The sequence below is a fragment of the Pyxicephalus adspersus genome, chromosome 12, assembly GCF_032062135.1.
Source record: "Pyxicephalus adspersus chromosome 12, UCB_Pads_2.0, whole genome shotgun sequence".
In the NCBI taxonomy this organism is placed as follows: Eukaryota; Metazoa; Chordata; class Amphibia; order Anura; family Pyxicephalidae; genus Pyxicephalus; species Pyxicephalus adspersus.
The window spans coordinates 25,707,653-25,728,002 of NC_092869.1; the positions used below are offsets into that span (position 1 = coordinate 25,707,653).

Consider the following 20,350-nt stretch of genomic DNA (forward strand, 5'->3'; position numbering starts at 1 on the left):
TGCTTGCTACCCAGTAATTGTTACCAAATGTCCAATTGATTTGGGATGTGGTGCATCTATAGATAATATCTTAGGGGGTCGAAATCCTTTTTACCTTTCCAGTAAAATAATTATACCTCAATTTGAGTGAGAGCTTCCTTCAGATCCCAAAAACATTTATGAACAGCTTCAGCATCTCTGAGACGTCTTCCTCTTTCTTTAGTGAGCTGCTGAAGATCTTCCCATGAGGCTCTAAAAATAGAGATACATTTTTGATATTGCTTTGTTATCTCTGTCTATAAATACCAAGTATACTTGAGGATAAACAAAGATTTGATCTGAAAATACAAGTTAGAAAAATACATTTGGTTTTTATTGAAACATACCACTAGATGGTGTTGTAAGGTGTATACCACGCATTGGGCCTTATTTATTAAAGCTTTCCATGGATGGAGAAGATACACCTTTATCAGTAAACCTGGGTGATCTAGCAAACCTGAAATGTGTTTCTTAAAAGTCATTTTCTATTTTCAATCCTGGACCAGATCCATTCTAGGTTTGCTGGATCACCCAGATTCACTGATCAAAGTGTATCATCTTCAGCCTTGGAGAGCTTTAATAAATCGGGCCCACTATTAGAGTTTGTTAAACAAGTTACAAAGCACCATAAACTGGTGGCCAACATCCATGCACAAAAGATTATTTAAGAGCAAGTGACCCATCATAACTATCTCAAAAATACAAAATATTTTACCATGTAAAAGGGAAATGAAAGATATACAAACATTAGGCCTAATTTATTAAAACTCTCCAAGAGAGAAGATAGACTAATATAGGGTAGTTTTTATAAATCCAGGCCATTGATTCAATTAGACTTTATTTTTTTTGCTTTTTAAAAAAAGGCTTTTAAATCTGGCACACCATGAATTTATTCTTGTTAATTTTATTGGCATTTTTTTTTATTTTAGCAGTGACTGTTGCATTTTGTGCCTTAGGTTTATACTTGAATCAAAGAAAATACTCTACATTTTCAAGTAAAAAAGCAATGCATTGAATTATATTTGGATCAGTTTATATTTGAGTATATACAGTAATCATGAGCTTGGTAAAACAAGAGTATTACCTATTAAGAGCCTAAATGTGGAAGTGTAAATCATAGAACATAGAACAATACAAATGCTGTAGCAGGTAAAACAGCTCCAATATATCTATTTATCAATGATATTCAGTGGTTTTTTTGGAGTTTGGCTTTAAAGGGTTTGTCCATACTGACCCCTTTTGAGCTTTATGCTAAACTTTTGGCTCCATCATAAGAAATTATGCAAAATATAATTATGCTTGTTTAATAAATCTGTGCAAAGGTTAAATACTATGTGCAAACTACTAATACTCATAGCAACCTGATTGAATCTTTGTGAAAATGATCAGTTAAATTTGAGATCAAACTAATTGCAACTACTTTAATGCACTTTTTACAATCAGTAAATGAACCACTGGATAGGGAAGTAAACACTACAGAGGAGACAGTGGTTGCTATGGGCAACAAAAAAGTTTCTTATGCATACTCCCCTTGCTCTATTTCATAACTTGCTATTCTCAGCAGGCAGCAACAGTGACATCTACAGGCTAACACGGGGCTTTGCATGCAGCAAAAAAAAAACATTTTTTAAATAAAATAGTGTATTCCATAAATAACAGATTTTTGTTTTTCACATGTAACAAAACTGCTTCAATAATTTGTAAGTCACTTGTCAAACAGCACTTGTATTGTTTCCTAATCCTATGTTAAAAAATAGACCTTTTAATGCAAAGAAATGTTTATATTTTGTGATGAGGTGTCAAATCATATAGACATTTTGAGAATGTTTTCATATTTTGTAATTATCTCCAAGATTTTCTAACATCAAAACAATCCAACGGCATTGTCAATAAATCCAAGGAAACTGCAGATTTCACCAAGGCAGTTCCAGAGTTATGACCAGACTTGTTCAGTTCAGACTTTGCAGCTCCAGCATTTTATCCGGTCTATCTGCATGCTTGGAATAACTTGTCTAATTAAAGACGGTAGGCGGAAGAAGCTACAATCACCACCATCATTTAATCTTGGAGGGACAGCTCACCAAGGGATACACAACTAATCCCTGCTTCACCCTGGCCAACATTCCCTGACTCTTCACCTGAGATTTCAAAGGTGCATAAAAAAAATACAGGAGCCGCAGAGATTAGCTGCAGATCTGGGCTCACCTACTGTGTGACATGCTAAACCAAGAGCAGCTGTCCGCTGACCACTCAGTATGGAACAAGGGCAAATGGATCTCCTGATTGTTTATAAACAGAAACTTTACTGTGTCACAGGATTAAAATAAAGTCATATCAATTCCAGATGAAGGCAGATGTACAAGGCCCACCTCGGTTATAAAAAAACACAAATCTTTGTGCACCCAAGAAAAGACTAAAGATACTTCGGGATAGAAATAATCACAGAAGTGTCAAATGGGAAAATTCAGTATATTTGACATATATATGTACCTGAAAACGGCAAGAAACTAATGTTTATTTTAAGCTGAATTAGTTGCTTTTGGCAATGGTAGTTTTCATTGCAGTGTTGTACAGATTTAATGCCTCTGTCTAAGTACAGTACAAAGCACATATGATGCAGAAGGGGTTAATGTAGTATTACAGATTAGGTTAGTGTTAGGGCTGGTAGTTTAAGTTTTAGATTATCTCAGCCTTTCCTAACCTGTTTAACCCTAAAGAAGCTCTAAAATAATTTTCAGGTCATGGAGAACCCCTGCTAAATCCAATATATTGGCCCAAAGGAGATCCTACCCATTCTCCACTCTACCTAAAATTGAAAAAACAGGATATAAGAACCTATCATGTGACTTGCAGATGTGGATAGTAAGCAGAAGAACTCCTAATGTGGGTCTCACCAGGACATGTTCATAGTCATTGCCATAGTCTTCAGAGCTAGCCACTTGTTTTTGCTGGTTGATCCATTTCTGTAGTTCTGCCGACTCTCGTAGGTATTCATGTAAAGCCAATGTCTCTTCCAGTTTTCCCCATCTATACAGAGATGCAATCAAATTCTTACAAAGAAAAAGCAATTTAAACATACAGAAAGTAATGTATTTTACCACATTATAACACATAAACTAATAAAACTCTATTGTATTTTTTTTAAATAATAGGTGATATACACTGATTAGCCAAAACATTATAACCACCTGCCTAATAATATGTAGTATCCCTTGTACCACTGAATCAGTTGTGATCTTCTGAGGTATGTACTTTACAAGACATCTAAAGGTCTCTTGTGGTATCTGCCACAAAGATGTTAGCAGACAGCCCCTTAAGTCACACTTTCTCAGCAGGTCTCCTTCCTTCCCATAGTGAATCTTTCTGCCATTTCTTAGATAAAAAGATAAACTATTTACCCCAGTCATCTATGTGATCCATATTGTGACTCGCCAGATCAGGCCACCTTCATCCATTGCACTTTGAGCCAGTACTGACACTCACTGGGGCCACCATGGGGATTCTGTCATTTCTTTGGCTACATGGCACCATCATAAATCAACAGTATAAATATTTCCCTCTTAGTCAACATTAGGTTTTTTCAGTAGGGATGAGCGAACACCTGGAAGTTCGGGTTAGCCAGATTCGACTGAACTTCGAGTCCGAGTTCGGGTCCGGGTACCCAAAATCATAAAGTTTGGTACGGGCCCGAACTTTACAGTTCGGGTTCGCTCAACACTAATATTAACGGTTAGTGGGTAGGGATGAGCGAACACCTGGAAGTTGGGGTTAGCCAGGTTCGACCGAACTTCTACTCAAAGTTCGGGTTCGGGTCCAGGTACCCAAAAGTTTGGTACGGACCCGAACTTTACAGTTCGGGTTCGCTCAACACTATTTTTCGGCAATTAGTTCTACTGAAGCTTTTCTGTAGAGCTCGAGCATTATTTTAATAAATGCAGTTAGGACAGATAATTGTCTCAACATTAGGCAGCATGGTGTCAGTTACTGTATAAAATCCTCACTGTGAGGTAATCACAAACAAAGCAAAAAATAAATAAACTTATGGAACTTAGACATTCATTAACCTTTGGAGCAAGCTGTGCTTTGATGTGCAAAACAAAGTTTGTCTTGGTCATTATTGAGTAACAAGAGGCAGCAGAAAGAGCTCAGTCTTTAAGATCACCCAAGAACACAAAAAATGATTTCTTCTGCAAGTCATGCAAACCGTCCCCACCAGCCTCCTTCTTGCACACTTCCTGAAGCCCCGTTCATATCTAGGAGTTGTCCGTATGTCCTTAATCTGGGGACTACCTGTATTCATTTAGGCTGCAGGTGGCTTAGTGCTTCTTGATAGCCCATACTAATCCCCACCCTCTTCAGCAAGGTCAATCTATCCACATGCCTTTGAAATCATGTCTCTGTTGTTCTAACAAAGTGGTGATTCTAGGTAGGAGCCAGGGTGGCATCAACCAACCAGGTATGCTTCAACGTTACCCAAACAGGCATGAACCATTGCAGAAAATAGGTGTCAATGGCATGTAGATCAGTAAGCACACTTTGCTGGGGGAATGTTTGAATGTGTAGGTAACAGTGCCTCTGTAATACATCAAGAAATCATTCCAACCAAAGATATACTGAATACATCTCTTTATTACCTCACTATGGCACAATTCTGTAAATCCTTCATCTGTGAAAAAATTCTTTGCACTGGAGCATCCACCTCATCCAAAGGAACACTGGAAGGAAGGTTTTGGCCTGTACGTCCCAAATCGTCCGCCAGGTTTTGGTATAGCTCGATCTCATGCTGAATATCCTACAGAGACAAGAGAATATTTCTACTTATTAATTACATCATGGAATCACAACTTGGCCTTTCCTGGCCATACTTGGCTTTTAATGCACGTTTGTGTATTGTTCACATTCAAGTGAAACTTTTTGTAAAACATGAAAATATGTGAACAGTCAAGGTTCTTACTTAAAACCTATTATTTCTGGTCTGCTTACCAGTCTGTTCCCAAGTTTCTGTGCAAAGTACACTTCTATGTCTGTGCAGCTCAGTGTACAGTTTTAAAATATCCCAAGATGAATTAACTCCAGGATCTTCATGAATTCATTCATGCCACTGTGACCATTCATGATGTTTGATGCTCCACCAGAAGAATCAAAAGATATCAGCTTAGCAAGTGAGCTCAGGGATATTGCAGTTACTGGAGGTTGGATGTATGTATTTATGAATTAAAAGCCTAAACTTTTTCCCCATTTTAGATAGCATAAAGAAGTGTTAAAACCCTGGACAGGTTTCTCAATTGCCATCTGTTTAGGTTTCCTATTATGTCTAGTACTAGTAAGCATAAGACAGAGCAAATTACTAAAAAATTATTTAGATCTCAAACAGTTGTCATCAGAACAAGAAACCCATGGGAAGATTTCCTATCTTTTCCTGTTCTGGTGGCAAATCAAAATTTTACATGTTCTACTATTTTACTTCCAGTGAGAGATCCCCAGGGCAAGCACAAGAATGAATCTCCCTACCAGGTACACAGACCAACAAAAACAGTAGTTCTGGTTTATCAAAAACTAATTAAAAATCTAATTAGATTATACCCTGAATGCTCCTCTCTCCAGCAATATTTTCACCTTTTCTTCTATCTCTACAATCAGCCGCAGGAAGCAAAGAAATGCCTGGTACTTTTGGGTTGAATTGGAGGAGGGTATCATGGGACTCCCCATTTCTCACATGTGGCAGAGATGGTGGCTTGACAATTGGCCTAGTGGGGTAAGATGTATTAGGGGAGACAGTCCTCATTTCTGTTTAAGCTTTGTATAGGAAGGCTCTTAGTTCACACAGGCCATTTTATTCCTGGCAACTTAGCAAAAGCAAAGTCAATATATATATGGAATAAATGCAAAGTGTGTCTGAGAGTACTATTGGGTACTGTGGCTTCATAGCACAGCCACTGTCTCAATAAAGAACACAGCTGGCAGGGGAAACCGCAGTGCCAAGCACGGGGACCAGCTATACAATACATCCCAAAGTTTCAGCGGTGGTGTCCAGGACTGAGGAAAACCTTTAAATCAACAAAAAGAGAGGCCATTGACACCTAACCCAAAGCACCACCACTGACCTTTTAGAAACTTTATTTAAAGCATAAAACCTAACAAATATACTCAACACAAAAACTAACAGTATATGGCCACAGAGACTCAAAACAACATTAGGTTCAAATTAATTTTAACAAGAGGTGATTTACATTCAACTCATTTCATACACAAGATCACAATGTTTTTTTACATTAAAGAATTGGGAATGGAGAGTTTATTGGTTCTGATCCCATACCTTGTGTTTTTTCATAAGTTTTAGGGTAGCATCCTCTTCTTTTCCATAATCCTTACTGCTAACCAATGGAAGCTTTTCTGCAATCCAGCTATCCATATCAGATATATCTAGAAGGAACTTTTAAAAATGGGAAAAAATAGTTACATTTTCATTCAGTGTCGAAAATCCACATGTATATGGAGAAGTCACAGAGATAGAGATAATTGGGGATCAAACAATAATCCAAAATAACCAAACATGTATTTGCAACAATATTTATTTATTGCCTGCATTACCTAGGTTTGAGATGTGAGGGATGAATTAGTTAGTAGCTTTTGTAAAGGTAATAAAAGCAGAAGCTTGTTGTCCTAATTTTTCCTATCTCAATAATAGCTATGTGTCTTCTGATCTTTTCTGACCCATTACAAACACAAAACATGAATACTTACGAGTATGTAAAATTCTAGTAAAATTATGAAGGTTATAATCTATTACAAACATAACATCTGACTATTCACTTGTATGTATTACAAGTGCATTTACTGATGTCTTAAGAAAACAACAGTTTTTTTACCCTTCATACTGGGCTGATTCTAAGCTTTATTTTGTAATTCTATATAATATTGGCATACTGCTTTAATGGTGTTTGGAGTCTAGATATAGCTAATGGGACATATGTTTACTTCTTGGAACTTCTGACATTCAATTGGCTTTATTTCTGGTGACAGTGAGAACAGTGGTCCCAGTTATGTAGGAGTTATAAAGATGTTGCACCGGACAAGCTTTTCTGCCATTCTGTGTGGGTCTCTCCTGCCAAAATTTTTAAGGGGGGCATTACTATCAAAGATAGATCAATTATTGGATCCAATTTTATTCCTAAGGACAGTCTACGAAATGAGTCGAATTACAAATGAGAATGGCCCTAGCTGCTTTTATTATACATTGCATATATGTATAGGGGGTTCAAGTACAATAAATATTGTGTTTTTAATTGTTTAATTTGTTAGCTAATCCTTTGTCATCAGACAATACCTTCTTTAAATGGCAGCATTGTGGAGCCTTTTCGGGTCTATGGCACAGACCCCAAAATACGATAAAGACAGAGATTAAAAAGTGCTTGTAGACTTGGGTAAAATTTTAATTATGTGCAGAATGTTGGCCAACATGTTTGGACACTTTCCTTTTTTATTTCATGGCTTTTGAATTCTAGTAGGGTACTAGTTGTTATTCCTATAATCACTTTGCTTGGATTTCCTTCAACAGCTTAAAAGCATGCCGATAGTTGCATGATTTGGACTTATAAAATATATTTCTCACCTGATGAAAACTGATTGATTCTTGTAGGCGCCTCATGCGTTTCTCACAGGCTTCCTCCAGCTCTGACCAGGCAGCTTGCAGTTGCTTATTTTTCTCAGCTATATTGCGGGATTCAGGGTGATGGCCCCCAATGAGGGATTTGCCCATTTCAAGAACTCTGTACAGCTGCTGGGTATGAACATTTACCTCTGCTTGTAACTCCTGAAAACAATGAAATAGAATATGAATATATGCAGAATAGACTGCAATGAAAGAAATGTTAGTCTAGCAATAACCTAACTTAATTAGTGACCTGGGAAGAGCAATTTATGTGATTTCACCTTTTTGTTGAAATGCTTTGGAGCCAAAAAGGAAGGCAAGGTGGTTTTAAAGAGTACAATGAGCCTAAAATTGCTCCTGAGGGTACAGTAGCTCCCTTCAACTATTCTGGATTGTAAATATTTAATTATATTTCATAGAAAAGAAAAAACATAAAGTGATAAAGGAAACAGAAAACATTTATATCAGCAATACACAAATATCAATAAAACACCCAACAAATAGAAAACACAAATTTTTTTGACAAGCAAATTTCAACCAAGGGAGGATCTGAGTGGAGAATATCCATATAATGGCTGACATATTGTTCAATACATTACAATTTATTCTTCAATTATACAACCTTTGGATCTTTAAACAATTATGTAGTGCTAGGACCTTCCTGATCAAATACAAATTTAATGGGTTGTTCACATAAAACCTCAACTTACACAATTAGGTTAGTTAGGTTGAAAAAAGACATAGGTCCATCAAGTTTAACCACTAAGGAAAATAATAAACATTCCCCACTTAAGTTTCTTAAACGAAAGGATATTGTAAATGCATTAAAAAGTGCCTGGCCAATTAAAGCTCCATTTATCCCTCATAAATCACTAAGAATACACAGTGCTGCCTTTCCCCCTTTGCTTCTAGCCCCGCAGCAGTTGCTTTCTTTGTTGGCTTCTTGCTGGGATAGGGGGCTTTTTTTAAAAAGTCTTTTTTCACTTACTGTCACAGTGACAACAATTTACCAGACAAAAAGTGAAGAAAAAAATCTAACACAGAAACACAGAAAGCAATAATATATATATTTAATAAAAGTAGGGAAAAGCTGGAACCTTGCTCATCATTTTATTGCAGTCTGTGTTCCCACTGCAGATGTTATTCACTTTCTTGCACTCTTTCATAAAACAGAGTTGGAACATTCCCCCTGCTAAGTTGGACCTATAGCCATTCATACTCCTGGCTGATTGTAGGGAGAGCTCTACCTCTGACCAAGCAGAAAGCAGAGAGACCCCTTCTTCCACATATAGGCAAGGCTCATTCTCTGCAGCACTTCCCTTCACTTTTTTGATATTTATGTTAAACTAGGGGTCCCTCTGTAGAGCTCCAACACGCGCCCAAGGCTAATTCAATTATAGCTCTGCAGTCAAAGTCTATACCCTGATATGTCCAGTAAATATGGTGTCAGACCTCAGCAGATAGACCACTGAATCCATACAGAAGTTAAGGGTCCTTCTCTGCTGGAAACAGGTTTTTCTACTAATATGTGGTTGAGACTACAAGTTTTTGCACACTTTTTTGTGTAGGATATATTTAGCACATTTAAAATAAAAGTTCAGTTGAGCTTTCTGTAACATTTAATAGTAATATTTTTCTACCAGCATAACACAAGTGTAAAAGAACAGAAAGTATTAAACTAGCGATGTTACATTTAATAGACTGTATTACACAGGAAACACACCATTCATTAGGTCACTGTATAATATTGACTTTCACTGCCTACACTTTGGCTTTTATTTCACTGTTTGTGGAAGCAAAAGTAGAAATAGCAGAATACATTCCTGTGATTTGCCAAAGTAAATGGGGCAATAACAAACATGGCTGTGTTTTCAGACAAATAACATGGAAGGGAAACAGTCTCTTTCTGGAGCCTTGGTTTTATGCTCTCTTGAGCTCATCTGAGAGTGAATATAGAGCCCAGACAAGTCCTAGGAATGTTATTATTTCTTTGGTAAGACAACATAATTGTAACGGTACAAAGGTTAATCTTTCCTATAAGAAGCTGTTTTTGCTATAGTGTAATGTGGTGCAAGCATTTCATGCAAAATACTGTGGATCTTAGATAGAGAAAGATTTATAAATGTGTGTTTCTGGACATAATTATTTAAGTATATCTCTGCAACAGATGCATATACAGGAGAAGAAAAATATCTAATTACCCTGACAAAAATACACCAAATTTAACCTAACCTACCTATTTCCTGTAATGAATTGACAATGGTGCCTAAAATCCCAAGCAGTGTTGTCAGCCCCAGCTTGAATACAAAATACCTCCACCTTTCCATACCATTACAACATGTGCTAACAACAGAAAAACAGGATTTTCATAGATTTGAGGATCACCACTTTGTTTCCTGTGTTTCTCTTTTAAAAGGATAGGGGCTCATATATATCATATGTTTTTTTTATTTGCCCTAAATAAATGCTCTGTATGTCTAAGATCACCAGTTTGTACTTTAAAAGTAAACAGGTTAGTTCTGGTGTTTGCAGGTCAATAAAGCAGACACGTCTAGTTTACTACTCAGACCTCATTTTTAGAGCACCCACCTTCAGTTATGCAAATACCGTCTGCCAGTTTTGTGGTTATTGTCATGGGCCCCCTTACTATTGGCAGCAAAATGCCAGCGGTAGCCTCAGTGGCCAGTGGGAAGGAATAGGTAACATGAAGTGATGGACCATCTGCAGCATATTTGAGCACTCAGGAGAAAGGAATGCCAAAGCATTCTGAATATAAAGTTTGAAAACAGGTACTGTATATACTCACATATAAACTGAGACTAAAAATGCCATAATAAAAAGAATCACAGGTTTATATTCAGGTCACACTGGTAGATATCACTGTGTCTTCATGTAAAGTATGTTTAAGTTCGTTACAGGCTTTATATGAGGACATATATTTGTGCATTTTACAGGTGATCAACAATAATGCACAAAAAGTCATTTAGGAGTAAGTAACCCATCATAACTAACTCAAAAGTACAAAATATTTAACTTGTAAATTAGAGGGAATAAAACGATTTATAGACTAGGCCTATGTGATTTTTTTCCCTATTTAGGTAAATGTTTTAAAAAACCACACCATGGATGTATTTACTTTATATAGTTTTATTGCTATTTGGAGTGATGCAGTTAGCAGTAATGGCCGTATTTTGTGTCCTGGGTTTAAACTTGTATTTTTAGGCAAAATAAGTACCACGGTTTATACATAAGTATATATGGTACCTGTTCTATGCTCACACAGAAAAAAAAAAGTTTAAATGAAAAAGAGTGTACACATGGCACATTGTTGATTTGAGTAAAAAACCTGCATAATTGTTTAAGCCTGCTTCCAGCAAATAATATTTTTATAACTAGTCATTGATAAAGAGAGAAAGAACACAAAGCAGAAGCAAATAATATGAAGAATAATTTCAAATGGTTTTTGCGTGGAAGGAATATACATGTATCTATACCTTATGTTTCTGAAGCAAGCTCTGAGCTACATCCAAGGACTTGCCAACATGAGTCGAGTTGGCAACAGGCATCTTTTCAGCAATCCAGGTCATTTCTAGATCAAAGTAATGATAAAACTCATACTGATTGACTTTAGCCTGCAGGAGCTCCCCTCTCTTGGTCAATGGTTCCTGGAGAGATTCAAACCTAAAAATGTAAATCAAATGTGCATTTTATATTAGGTACTTGCAAAGTCATTTATTGAAATCATCAATTACTTGGTGCAATTGGCTTGTCTGGAAGTTTGTTATGAGGTTATTGTTTGCAATGCCTAAAATAAAGAGACTCTGCCTGGAAATTGCAGCTGGGCACCACCAACTTGGATGCGATGTCCTCCTAAATTAAAAGATGCCAGCCTATTGAACAATTAATCTCCAATGTGAATACTAATGTGCATTTTGCAAAAAGAATGCAGAAGAAATGACAAATGAAGCTACTGAGTTTACAGTAAAAGCCAAATGCATGCACATTTATTTATGTCTGGTGCAGAAAAATATAGGTTGATTTTGCCATTATCCAGTGAGTCAGTGAATAGCTTTCTGAAAACTTTGACTGTACTGCACCGACGTCCCAACCCGCCCTGCCCAGGTTACTGCTATGGACTACAGAACTTCCCTTCTGTAGGGAATGTGTTGGGCAACCTAAATCAGAAGCCACTGCTACTCCAAAGATACTGCATAGCAAAGTGAGAGCACAAAAATTATATTACTGGGAGGATCACTAGGTAAAAACAGAAAAGCAAAACTGAAATAAGAAATCTAATGAAGCCACCACATCTAAAGATTGGTACACTGGAATGTCTTTGTTGCATTTCAGCACAGAAACATGAATGCTACTTGCTTGGCTATGCAGTGTGGTAGATGGGTATTCACCACAAACTACACAGGTGGTTGAACAGATTTGCAAACCCTTGCTTATTGCAGTTGCTATATGCATTTATTATTATTATTACCATTTTTATATATAAGACTCCAACATATTATTTAGTGCTGCCTTGCAGGAACAATTACCTTCTCAGATACTTCATAGTTTCATCCATGATGCCCTGTGAGTTAAAATGATTGGTGGCCACCTTCTGAGCCCGAGAGACGATAGAGTTCATTTTGTCAGCCAACTCCTTGCTTTCATTTTCCAGCTGACGGTGTTCTTTGAGAAGGTCTCGGCTGCTTCTCAAATCATGGGCAGCCGCTGGGGTTTGCAGAACCTTCTCAATCTTCTCAATCTTTACTTTAGCATCCTAGGTTGGAACATAAGAAGGTGTTGTATATGCAATTACCTACATTATTGCAAACCTCTGTTCTTTGTATATAAGCCTGCATACAATTCACCATTTATAACACCAGTGACAGATGTAATACTATGTTTTCTTTTGCGGCTCAATGACTGAAATAAACTGTACCATTTTATAGGGTATCCCCATCATAAATTACATTGACTGCCAAGATTAAGTAAGTAAGCCATGGGTGTCAGGTAAAGTTCACCATCTATAAAACTTCGAGATGCTGAACTGGATAGCACTTGGATATCGATCTGCAGTCTCCTTGTGTTCATGTTTAAAAAAAGATTTAGTGGCTGAACCTCAATCCTCACACTGGTGAGGGTAATATTTAATCTCTTTTTTCTTGCTGCATGTACCCTCGCATATTATGTATCTAAATAAATTTGTTCAACAGAATGTTGCCCATTTTCAAAAGAGTTGTTGGCATGTTGCAAGCAAGTTAAAGTAAACTAGAACCAAATATAAGAATATAAAAATATCATATTATTCCTCCCCCTGCTGTTGTAAAAATGTGTTTGATTAGTTCCCATGTTACCTTATGTCCTTTGCAAAGAACTGCATATCCTTAATGACTATGACTGCAGTTCATGATCTGTTCGGGTTGTTTTCACTTTTAGCCATTCCATTGTGCTGTAGTGAGCTGAGACTACAGGTGTAACACCCACATCCATTATACACAATGGCAGGAATAATGGGACATAGAGTTTTCATATAGGTTTTATATGAGCTAGTGAAAAGCACCAGCAGCCTCTACACAGACCGACTGGATGTATTACCACAAAAATTAGAACGCATGCAATGCCCCCAATGCCCCAACGCTATAACATATGGTATGCCCCCAATGCCCCAACGTTAGAACATATGTTATGCCCCCAATGCTCCAACGTTGGAACATATGTTATGCCCCAACGTTGGAACATATGTTATGCCCCAAATGCTCCAACGTTAGAACATATGTTATGTCCCCAATGCCCCAGCATTAGAATATATGTTATGCCCCTAATGCCCCAATGTTAGAATATATGTTATGCCTCCAATCCCCCAACGTTAGAACATATATTATGCCCCCAATCCCCCAACGTTAGAACATATATTATGCCCCCAATGTCCCAAAGTAAGAACATAGGTTATGCCCTCATAGTCCCAAAATGAAAACATATGTTATGCCCCCCCACCCCCCACCCCCACCCCTGTTCTCAGTTCATCCTGTTACCTTTAGGCACCTGAAAAAAAACCTTTACTTCACTGGAAGCACTGTTTTAATGTTTTACTAGTTGTCTCTGCTACATAGTGGGCCTGATTTATTAATGCTTTCCAAGGCTGGAGAAGATAGCCTATCATGGGAAAACCTAGGTGATCCAGCAAACCTGGAATGGATCTGGTCCAGGATTGAAAACATTTGCTAAATATTAGCAAATTATTTTACAAACTCACAGGTTTACTCATGACAGTCTATCTTCTTCAGTTTTGGAGAGCTTTAATACAGTGTGATGATTCTAGTTTACCTGACAGTAGCTTATTATTTACCTGTAGCAGCTCCATCAGCTGTTCCTGCTGCCCAGCCTGCCTCAGCTTATCTCCTCTCTCGGACATCTTTTTCTTTAGCTCTTCCCATTTCCTGATGACTTCAGACATCTTGGTCTGGATTGAATTTTTAGCATAGTGATCTTCCTTTAGCAGTTGATTTCCAATCTATCATCAGATAAACAACATAAGATAAATAAAATTATTTGAATATCAATCTCACACAAAATTTAAATGAGACTGAACAATTGATATGTCAGGTTTTGCTGCCATGAAACTGTAAATAGTAAATTCAGTCCGACACCTTCACTAAATCTTCAAATCGCACTTGGTTGGCCTCCATTTCTCGCTCTGCAGCTTCATGCCATTTCAGTTTGCGGAGGATGTTGGTTGGGTCCCGATATGACTCATCCAGTGCAATCTTGTACTTCTCCTCCATCCACACCAGCAGCTCAGTGGCATCTCGATTAAATTCCTACATACCGAGGAAAACATTGATCAATGAAGGCAATCAGGCATTCTAGAGCAGTAATTTCAGCAGTTTAAAAATGATGATAAAGGCTTGGCTTTTTCCACCCTAGTGATCTTTAGCAGCCCTCTCCTATTCCTCCATGTACCTTCCTTCCAACACTGGCCATGATTTATTTAAGCTTCCAAGACTGGAGAAAATAGACTTTCATTGGTGAACCTGGGTAATCCAGCAAACATGTATAGTATTTGGTCTAGGATTGAAAAAACTTGCCAATAATAGCAAAATATTCAAGCAATCTATTCCAGAAAGCTTTAATAAATCAGGCCCATTATATCTATCCAAATTACATACCGGTACTTTAATCTAAATGCTTCTGTACATGCCTAGGAACTATAACTTGCCCACTTGTTTGTCCCTTATTCCAGTTTTATTACATGTTGCTGCCAATATATATTTATAATGGCACGTGCCCTTTATCTTCAGCCAGTTGCCTTAACTTGAAACACAATAAAAATAAACAAGAATAATTACATGATATTTAAAGACAAATGCATTACAAAAATGTAAAAAAAATGGTTTGGGAGTTAAAAGGGTTTATATAGCTGGGTCTACAGAAGAAGAAAAATAAGCCATCTTTACAACAAAGTGGGCAATATTTATACAGGTAATATATCATTACTTGTGCAAAATAAATAAATTGGTGCTAAAAATATTATTTAATACTCAACCTGAAGTCTTAAGGAATCTAGCAGGCGTTTTTGTCTTTCTTCACTTTTGTCATCCAAGTTATTAAACCGTCTTTGTGTGTCTGATATCCTCTGCTTTATCCTACAAAATAGGCATGTAAAAAAAGTAAAAATTAATTATTGTCAGATTTCTACATCAGGATTTTCTTTATTGCTAACTTCATGCAAACAGCTAAACATGCAGAAAATACCTATATGAGCGCTGCTAGAGATTAGCATTTCTGTCCATCCATCCAGCCTAGAGACTTTACTTTTTTTTGCTGCAGTTAAACAACACAACAAGGTTGCTTCCCTTACCCCTAGCCTGTGATTGGACAAAGAAGGAGCAGAAAAAAATGGATGAGGTCATCCTTCCCCTTCTGTCCATGTCCAAAAAAGGGACGGCTGCCCGCGGTTTCTCCCCCATACCACCAAGACACATATGTCCAAGTGACTACAGGATTTTTTGATCAAGGTACCTTCAAGTAGAATTGGTATCAGATGCATCTTACCTGTTAACAGTTTTATCAATACCATCAAGGTATCCTAATCCCCTGAAGAAGCCCAGCGGGGCGAAACGAGTCGGGTAGGAAACCAAGTGTTTTGTTGTATACCTACTTCAAAGTACCATATAAGTACGCTGTCAGGATAAAACTAGCACATCAATGTTAGCCTAGGGCTAAGTATAGATGGCTATTGTCTAGTTTTTTATGATGTTAATATAAAATTGAAAATTTCTTTTAAAAAAACATACTCTTGCCCTACAAAAGCCTATTTTTTTCCTTCTCTCTCACTCACAATACTCTCTCTTTTTTTGCATGTGGTGTTATATCAAGCCTCAATACTTACAGATCATTAGCAAAGTGGTTATTCTTCACTAGGGTTTCTCCGTTTGTTCTCAGACCATCCACTCTGTTTTTCAGGGCATCCAGGACTTTTTCAAACTGCTTGTGTCTGTTCAGAAGGCTCTGCACTGTGTCCAACTGGTCCTAAAATGAGCAGGTATAAAAGATGATAAAAGAGATCATGTGACTAGCTAACTTTTGTTAACATAATATAAAAGCATTCACTTATCCTAAACCAGTGTTTCTCGACCTTTTTACCATGGGAAAGCCCCTGAAATGAACTTTTAGGTCTTCCCCGGAACCCCTTCTATAATTACTATATTTACAACTCACAGTGCATAAGTGAAAAACAGTGCATCTTACATTGCTTGTGAGTGGGAAGAATGTAGACACAGATAGGCAAAAAGATTATTGGTATCAGTTAAACTGACCTCAGAGACACAAACTATTCATTGAACCCCTAGCAACTTCTTAAGGAATCCTGGTTAAGGAACACTGTCCATAACTATTATAATGTTGACATAAAACAATAAAACTTCAGCCTATATAAAAGACAAAAGGGCCACATGTCCTAAAAAACACATTTAAAAACCATCAAAAGAAAGGAAAAACAATGATAAATTATTTGAAGGGGCAATTCTGTCTTACAATAATGTTGAATGCAGAATAAATCCCTGCCCGGCTTTTCAGCATTAGGGATTAGTGAGCGAAACTTTTAATTTTGATCTTGCGGTGAATCTGGCCTTTCTCGCTCACAGAACATGTAGGCGAGAATGGCCTTGTGATTCACCATGAGGTCGTGTTCTTGCCGAACTCAGATGATCTCTCAATGGAGAAACTCCATTGAAAGTTCATCTGGAGTTCGCCTGCAGTCACAGCTGATTGGAGGCACCCACGTGTCTCCAATCAGCTGTGACTGCAGGTTCGCACGATCACTGGGCTGTACTTATCAATGATAAGCACAGCCCGGGGGCCATGGGAACTGAACTCAGATGAACTCTCAATGGAAAAACTGCATTGAGAGTTTATCTGGAATTCACCTGCAGTCTCAGCTGATTGGAGGCACTTGCATGAGAAACTCCATTGAGAGTTCATCTGGATTTCGCCTGCAGTCACAGCTGATTGGAGGCACTCGCCTGCAGTCACAGCTGATTGGACCGCAGCTTTGACCGCAGGTTCCCACACTCTTGGAGCTGTACTTATCAATGATAAGTGTGGGAACCTGCACTTCAATGGAATTTCGAGGACCCATCAAAAGTTTGAGGAATTTTTGCTAGTATGTCAGAGGCATTCTCGCTCAACCGTCAATCTGACAGGTCTTTGTACAGCTGTAATCCATAATGCTCTCTAGCTACCCAACCATTACCACCAAACATGAGTTGAAAAGGGAAGGTTTTGGGTAAATATGTCCCCTGGTAAAGTAAAACTTTACATAAGTTATGTACTGTATGGTATGCTGGAATTACAGTTTGGCATATAACACAGTAAAAACCTTTAGCTCAACTCTTTTTGTCCATACAGTTATCCTAACCAGCTTTGTCCAAAAAGATTGTCCAAAAAACAATTCCTCCTATTTCACAGGACAGTTAGCAACCACTATGCATGGATAGTTTGAATGATGTACAGTGGGAGAGCTGTACATGTCAGGAAAAAATAATTCTGTGCATACAGCCAGCTGATTTGTCATCTCTGTGAATACCATTCTCTTGACAGTGAGGTGGCAATTCGGGTGTTCAGTTCTAACTGGCTAGCTTAGGATGCCTTAGACATGAACAGCAAGTTAGTTTACAAAGTACTTATTTTTAAGCAAGAGTCTGTCCCTAGAAGTAATATTTGAAGTGGCAGGGGGTAAAATTTTGACTTTCTCTTTAAATTCAAATCTTCACATAACAGTAAGTAATTCTGGCAGCTACCATTGATCCTTTTTTGGATCCACAAGCATAAACCACTACTTCCAATATAATAACTGATGAGACTTCCTATTAATGCATTAGATAGTACTTTAAATCACTGAGATCCCTGTATCTTACCCCAAGGTCATCCACTCGAAGGAAAGCTTCATGGCTTGAAAGAGCTGCATTAATACTATCTGCTTCTCGCAAAATCTGCTGCAGCTCCAGTCCCTGTTCCAACTTTGTTTTCCGTTCCACCCAGAGATCAATGAGGGTATTGTATTCCTGAATGAGATTTACCAAGGATTCCCGCACTTCTGGGCTTGCACTGGACTGTAGTACAGCCTGACCCATCTGCTGAAGTTCAATAATTCTACATTTCAAAAAAAGAGAAATTATATTATGAAATCTTGTTCCTCCTATTTTTATGCAAGTTTACAGCATGTCCTCCAGCATTTGTGTTAGTATTCCCATGATCTAATAACCAACTCACGTTATTATGGTCAAATTGTAGTCCCGGGGAGTCATGTGTACCCCCCAACCATCAAATGTTGATTTTTTGGAAATTTGGAAGTTTGAAATATATGCTGGTTTAGTGGGATCGCCTGAATACTGATTAGGTAGCAGTTCCAGTTTAATGGAATTCCATCTCTGAAGGTGTAAGAGCATGTTGTAGTAATTGCCTAATATTGTTAACTGTGGGGTCTAAATATTAATTTCTGTACTCTTTGTGATACTTGTATACTTGGTAGTAAGTTCATAACTGAATTCTTATAACTGTTGTGTGAAATTGTACAACACACTTCTTTACATTACATTACATTTACATTACATTTAAATGTCCTCTTTGTTGCCCCTATATAATGGATAATTATCATTAAAAGGTTGAGCTTGAGTTAGGATTTAAAACTGAAAATTGACAATTTACAAGCAGGCAGGATTTTATTGCAGAAGTTACAGGAATTGTCCCTTCTGCAATAAAGCATACTTACCTGCCTGTTTGTTATCTAGTCACAGCCTGTAACATAGAAGGTATTTATAATTTAGCTTATAGTTCTCTAATTCGGATAGTCATCAGTAGAAGATATCTACAATTATCAGTGTATAAACACATCTGCGTATAACATTACTATATATGTAATGTTCATATCTCATCTGTATTATCAGGCTTGAACCATAACTATGCCATACCTAAGTATCTGACCTGAATTATAACCATCTCATGGGTACATCCCATCCTTAACGTAACCATCACATTCCTTGATATCTAGCTTAAATGTAACCATACAACCTCCATACTCTACATTTTAGATTTCTCACCTGTCCTTCTGGCCTTGTATTTCTTTGAGAAGGTATTGATGGTCTCGAAGAAGCTGCTCAGCAGATGCAACATCAGTGCCCATCTCCTCACTGGTTAGCTTTTCTTTCATATCCTGCACCCACAACATCTGTCTGTGACTGTCCTGTAGAAAGATCTTCTTGTCTTTGGCCTTCTGAACTTGGTTCCTTTTCTCCTGAGCTTCTGCTTTGAGCTTTCCAAGAAGTTTTTCCATTTGTTCAATCTGCTTTCTAATGGCTAAACTCTCCTGAGGGTTTGTATCTCTCATTCTTAAAACAAACAAACGTAAATGGTGAAATTTAAAAGCACAAAATTAGAACTTTAAAGTATTAGATTACATTGAGGGTTGGGGCTTGGTAAACTTCAATTCTGTATTTTAGTAGAGATTACTGTAATCACAATCTAAAAGTACAGTATGACCATGCAGCTTTAATACTAAACAACAGTCACCATACTGGAATACAAAGTTTGGAAATGAAATGCTGGAAAAATAAAAGATAAGTTATCTACCATGGACCACTCGGCATAAGTTATCTCTAGCTGTACAAATGACCCTGATTGCTGTCATCCACATATCTGTATGCCCCAAAAGACTTTTTATTATCTTGCATTAGTCTATAGGTTGTTTATTATGAAGCTACTTACAGCCTATCTACACAAAAGAACAGAAAATACAAAGAAATAATATTTAACATTCCAAGTTTGCAGAAAGTAGGGGAAGGCAGACCTCAGTATAATGTGCTTGGCCAAAGATGCCTCCACAAATAAACAGGGGATTGTTAGTTAAGTCCAATAAATTCTGTAGAAGTTAGGGTTTTCATTTTTAAACATTTTTAAAGGTGTAAGAGGGGAACTAAAAGTTCTTGCTTCCCACCACTTGCAAAATGTCCCATACTGGGTCTATAAGCTGAAAGAATTTGTACTGGACTGTTTTTATGATTGATAATAATGACAGACAACTGCCAAAGAATTGTCTCTTTATAGGCAAAATTACATACACAGCTATGTTGTGGAATCTTGCTAAAATACAGCAAACTTGTTTGGGTTTAGAACCTAGTTTTGACACCTCCA

General features: G+C 37.4%; 1 protein-coding gene across 1 annotated transcript in view; it reads right to left on the minus strand.

The window, feature by feature from the left end:
* SPTBN5 (spectrin beta, non-erythrocytic 5) overlaps positions 1 to 20,350 on the minus strand; it is a 135,743-nt gene that overhangs the window by 83,252 nt on the left and 32,141 nt on the right. The window contains exons 17-30 of the mRNA XM_072427640.1: positions 19,261 to 19,548; positions 18,079 to 18,313; positions 16,053 to 16,192; positions 15,207 to 15,306; positions 14,311 to 14,481; positions 14,010 to 14,174; positions 12,214 to 12,440; positions 11,164 to 11,350; positions 7,631 to 7,831; positions 6,335 to 6,451; positions 4,653 to 4,810; positions 2,913 to 3,045; positions 1,103 to 1,113; positions 117 to 231 (exon numbers count right to left, since the gene is read on the minus strand). Coding sequence (XP_072283741.1) covers positions 117 to 231; positions 1,103 to 1,113; positions 2,913 to 3,045; positions 4,653 to 4,810; positions 6,335 to 6,451; positions 7,631 to 7,831; positions 11,164 to 11,350; positions 12,214 to 12,440; positions 14,010 to 14,174; positions 14,311 to 14,481; positions 15,207 to 15,306; positions 16,053 to 16,192; positions 18,079 to 18,313; positions 19,261 to 19,548 — 2,248 coding nt within the window. The remainder of the gene's footprint in view (positions 1 to 116; positions 232 to 1,102; positions 1,114 to 2,912; positions 3,046 to 4,652; positions 4,811 to 6,334; positions 6,452 to 7,630; positions 7,832 to 11,163; positions 11,351 to 12,213; positions 12,441 to 14,009; positions 14,175 to 14,310; positions 14,482 to 15,206; positions 15,307 to 16,052; positions 16,193 to 18,078; positions 18,314 to 19,260; positions 19,549 to 20,350) is intronic.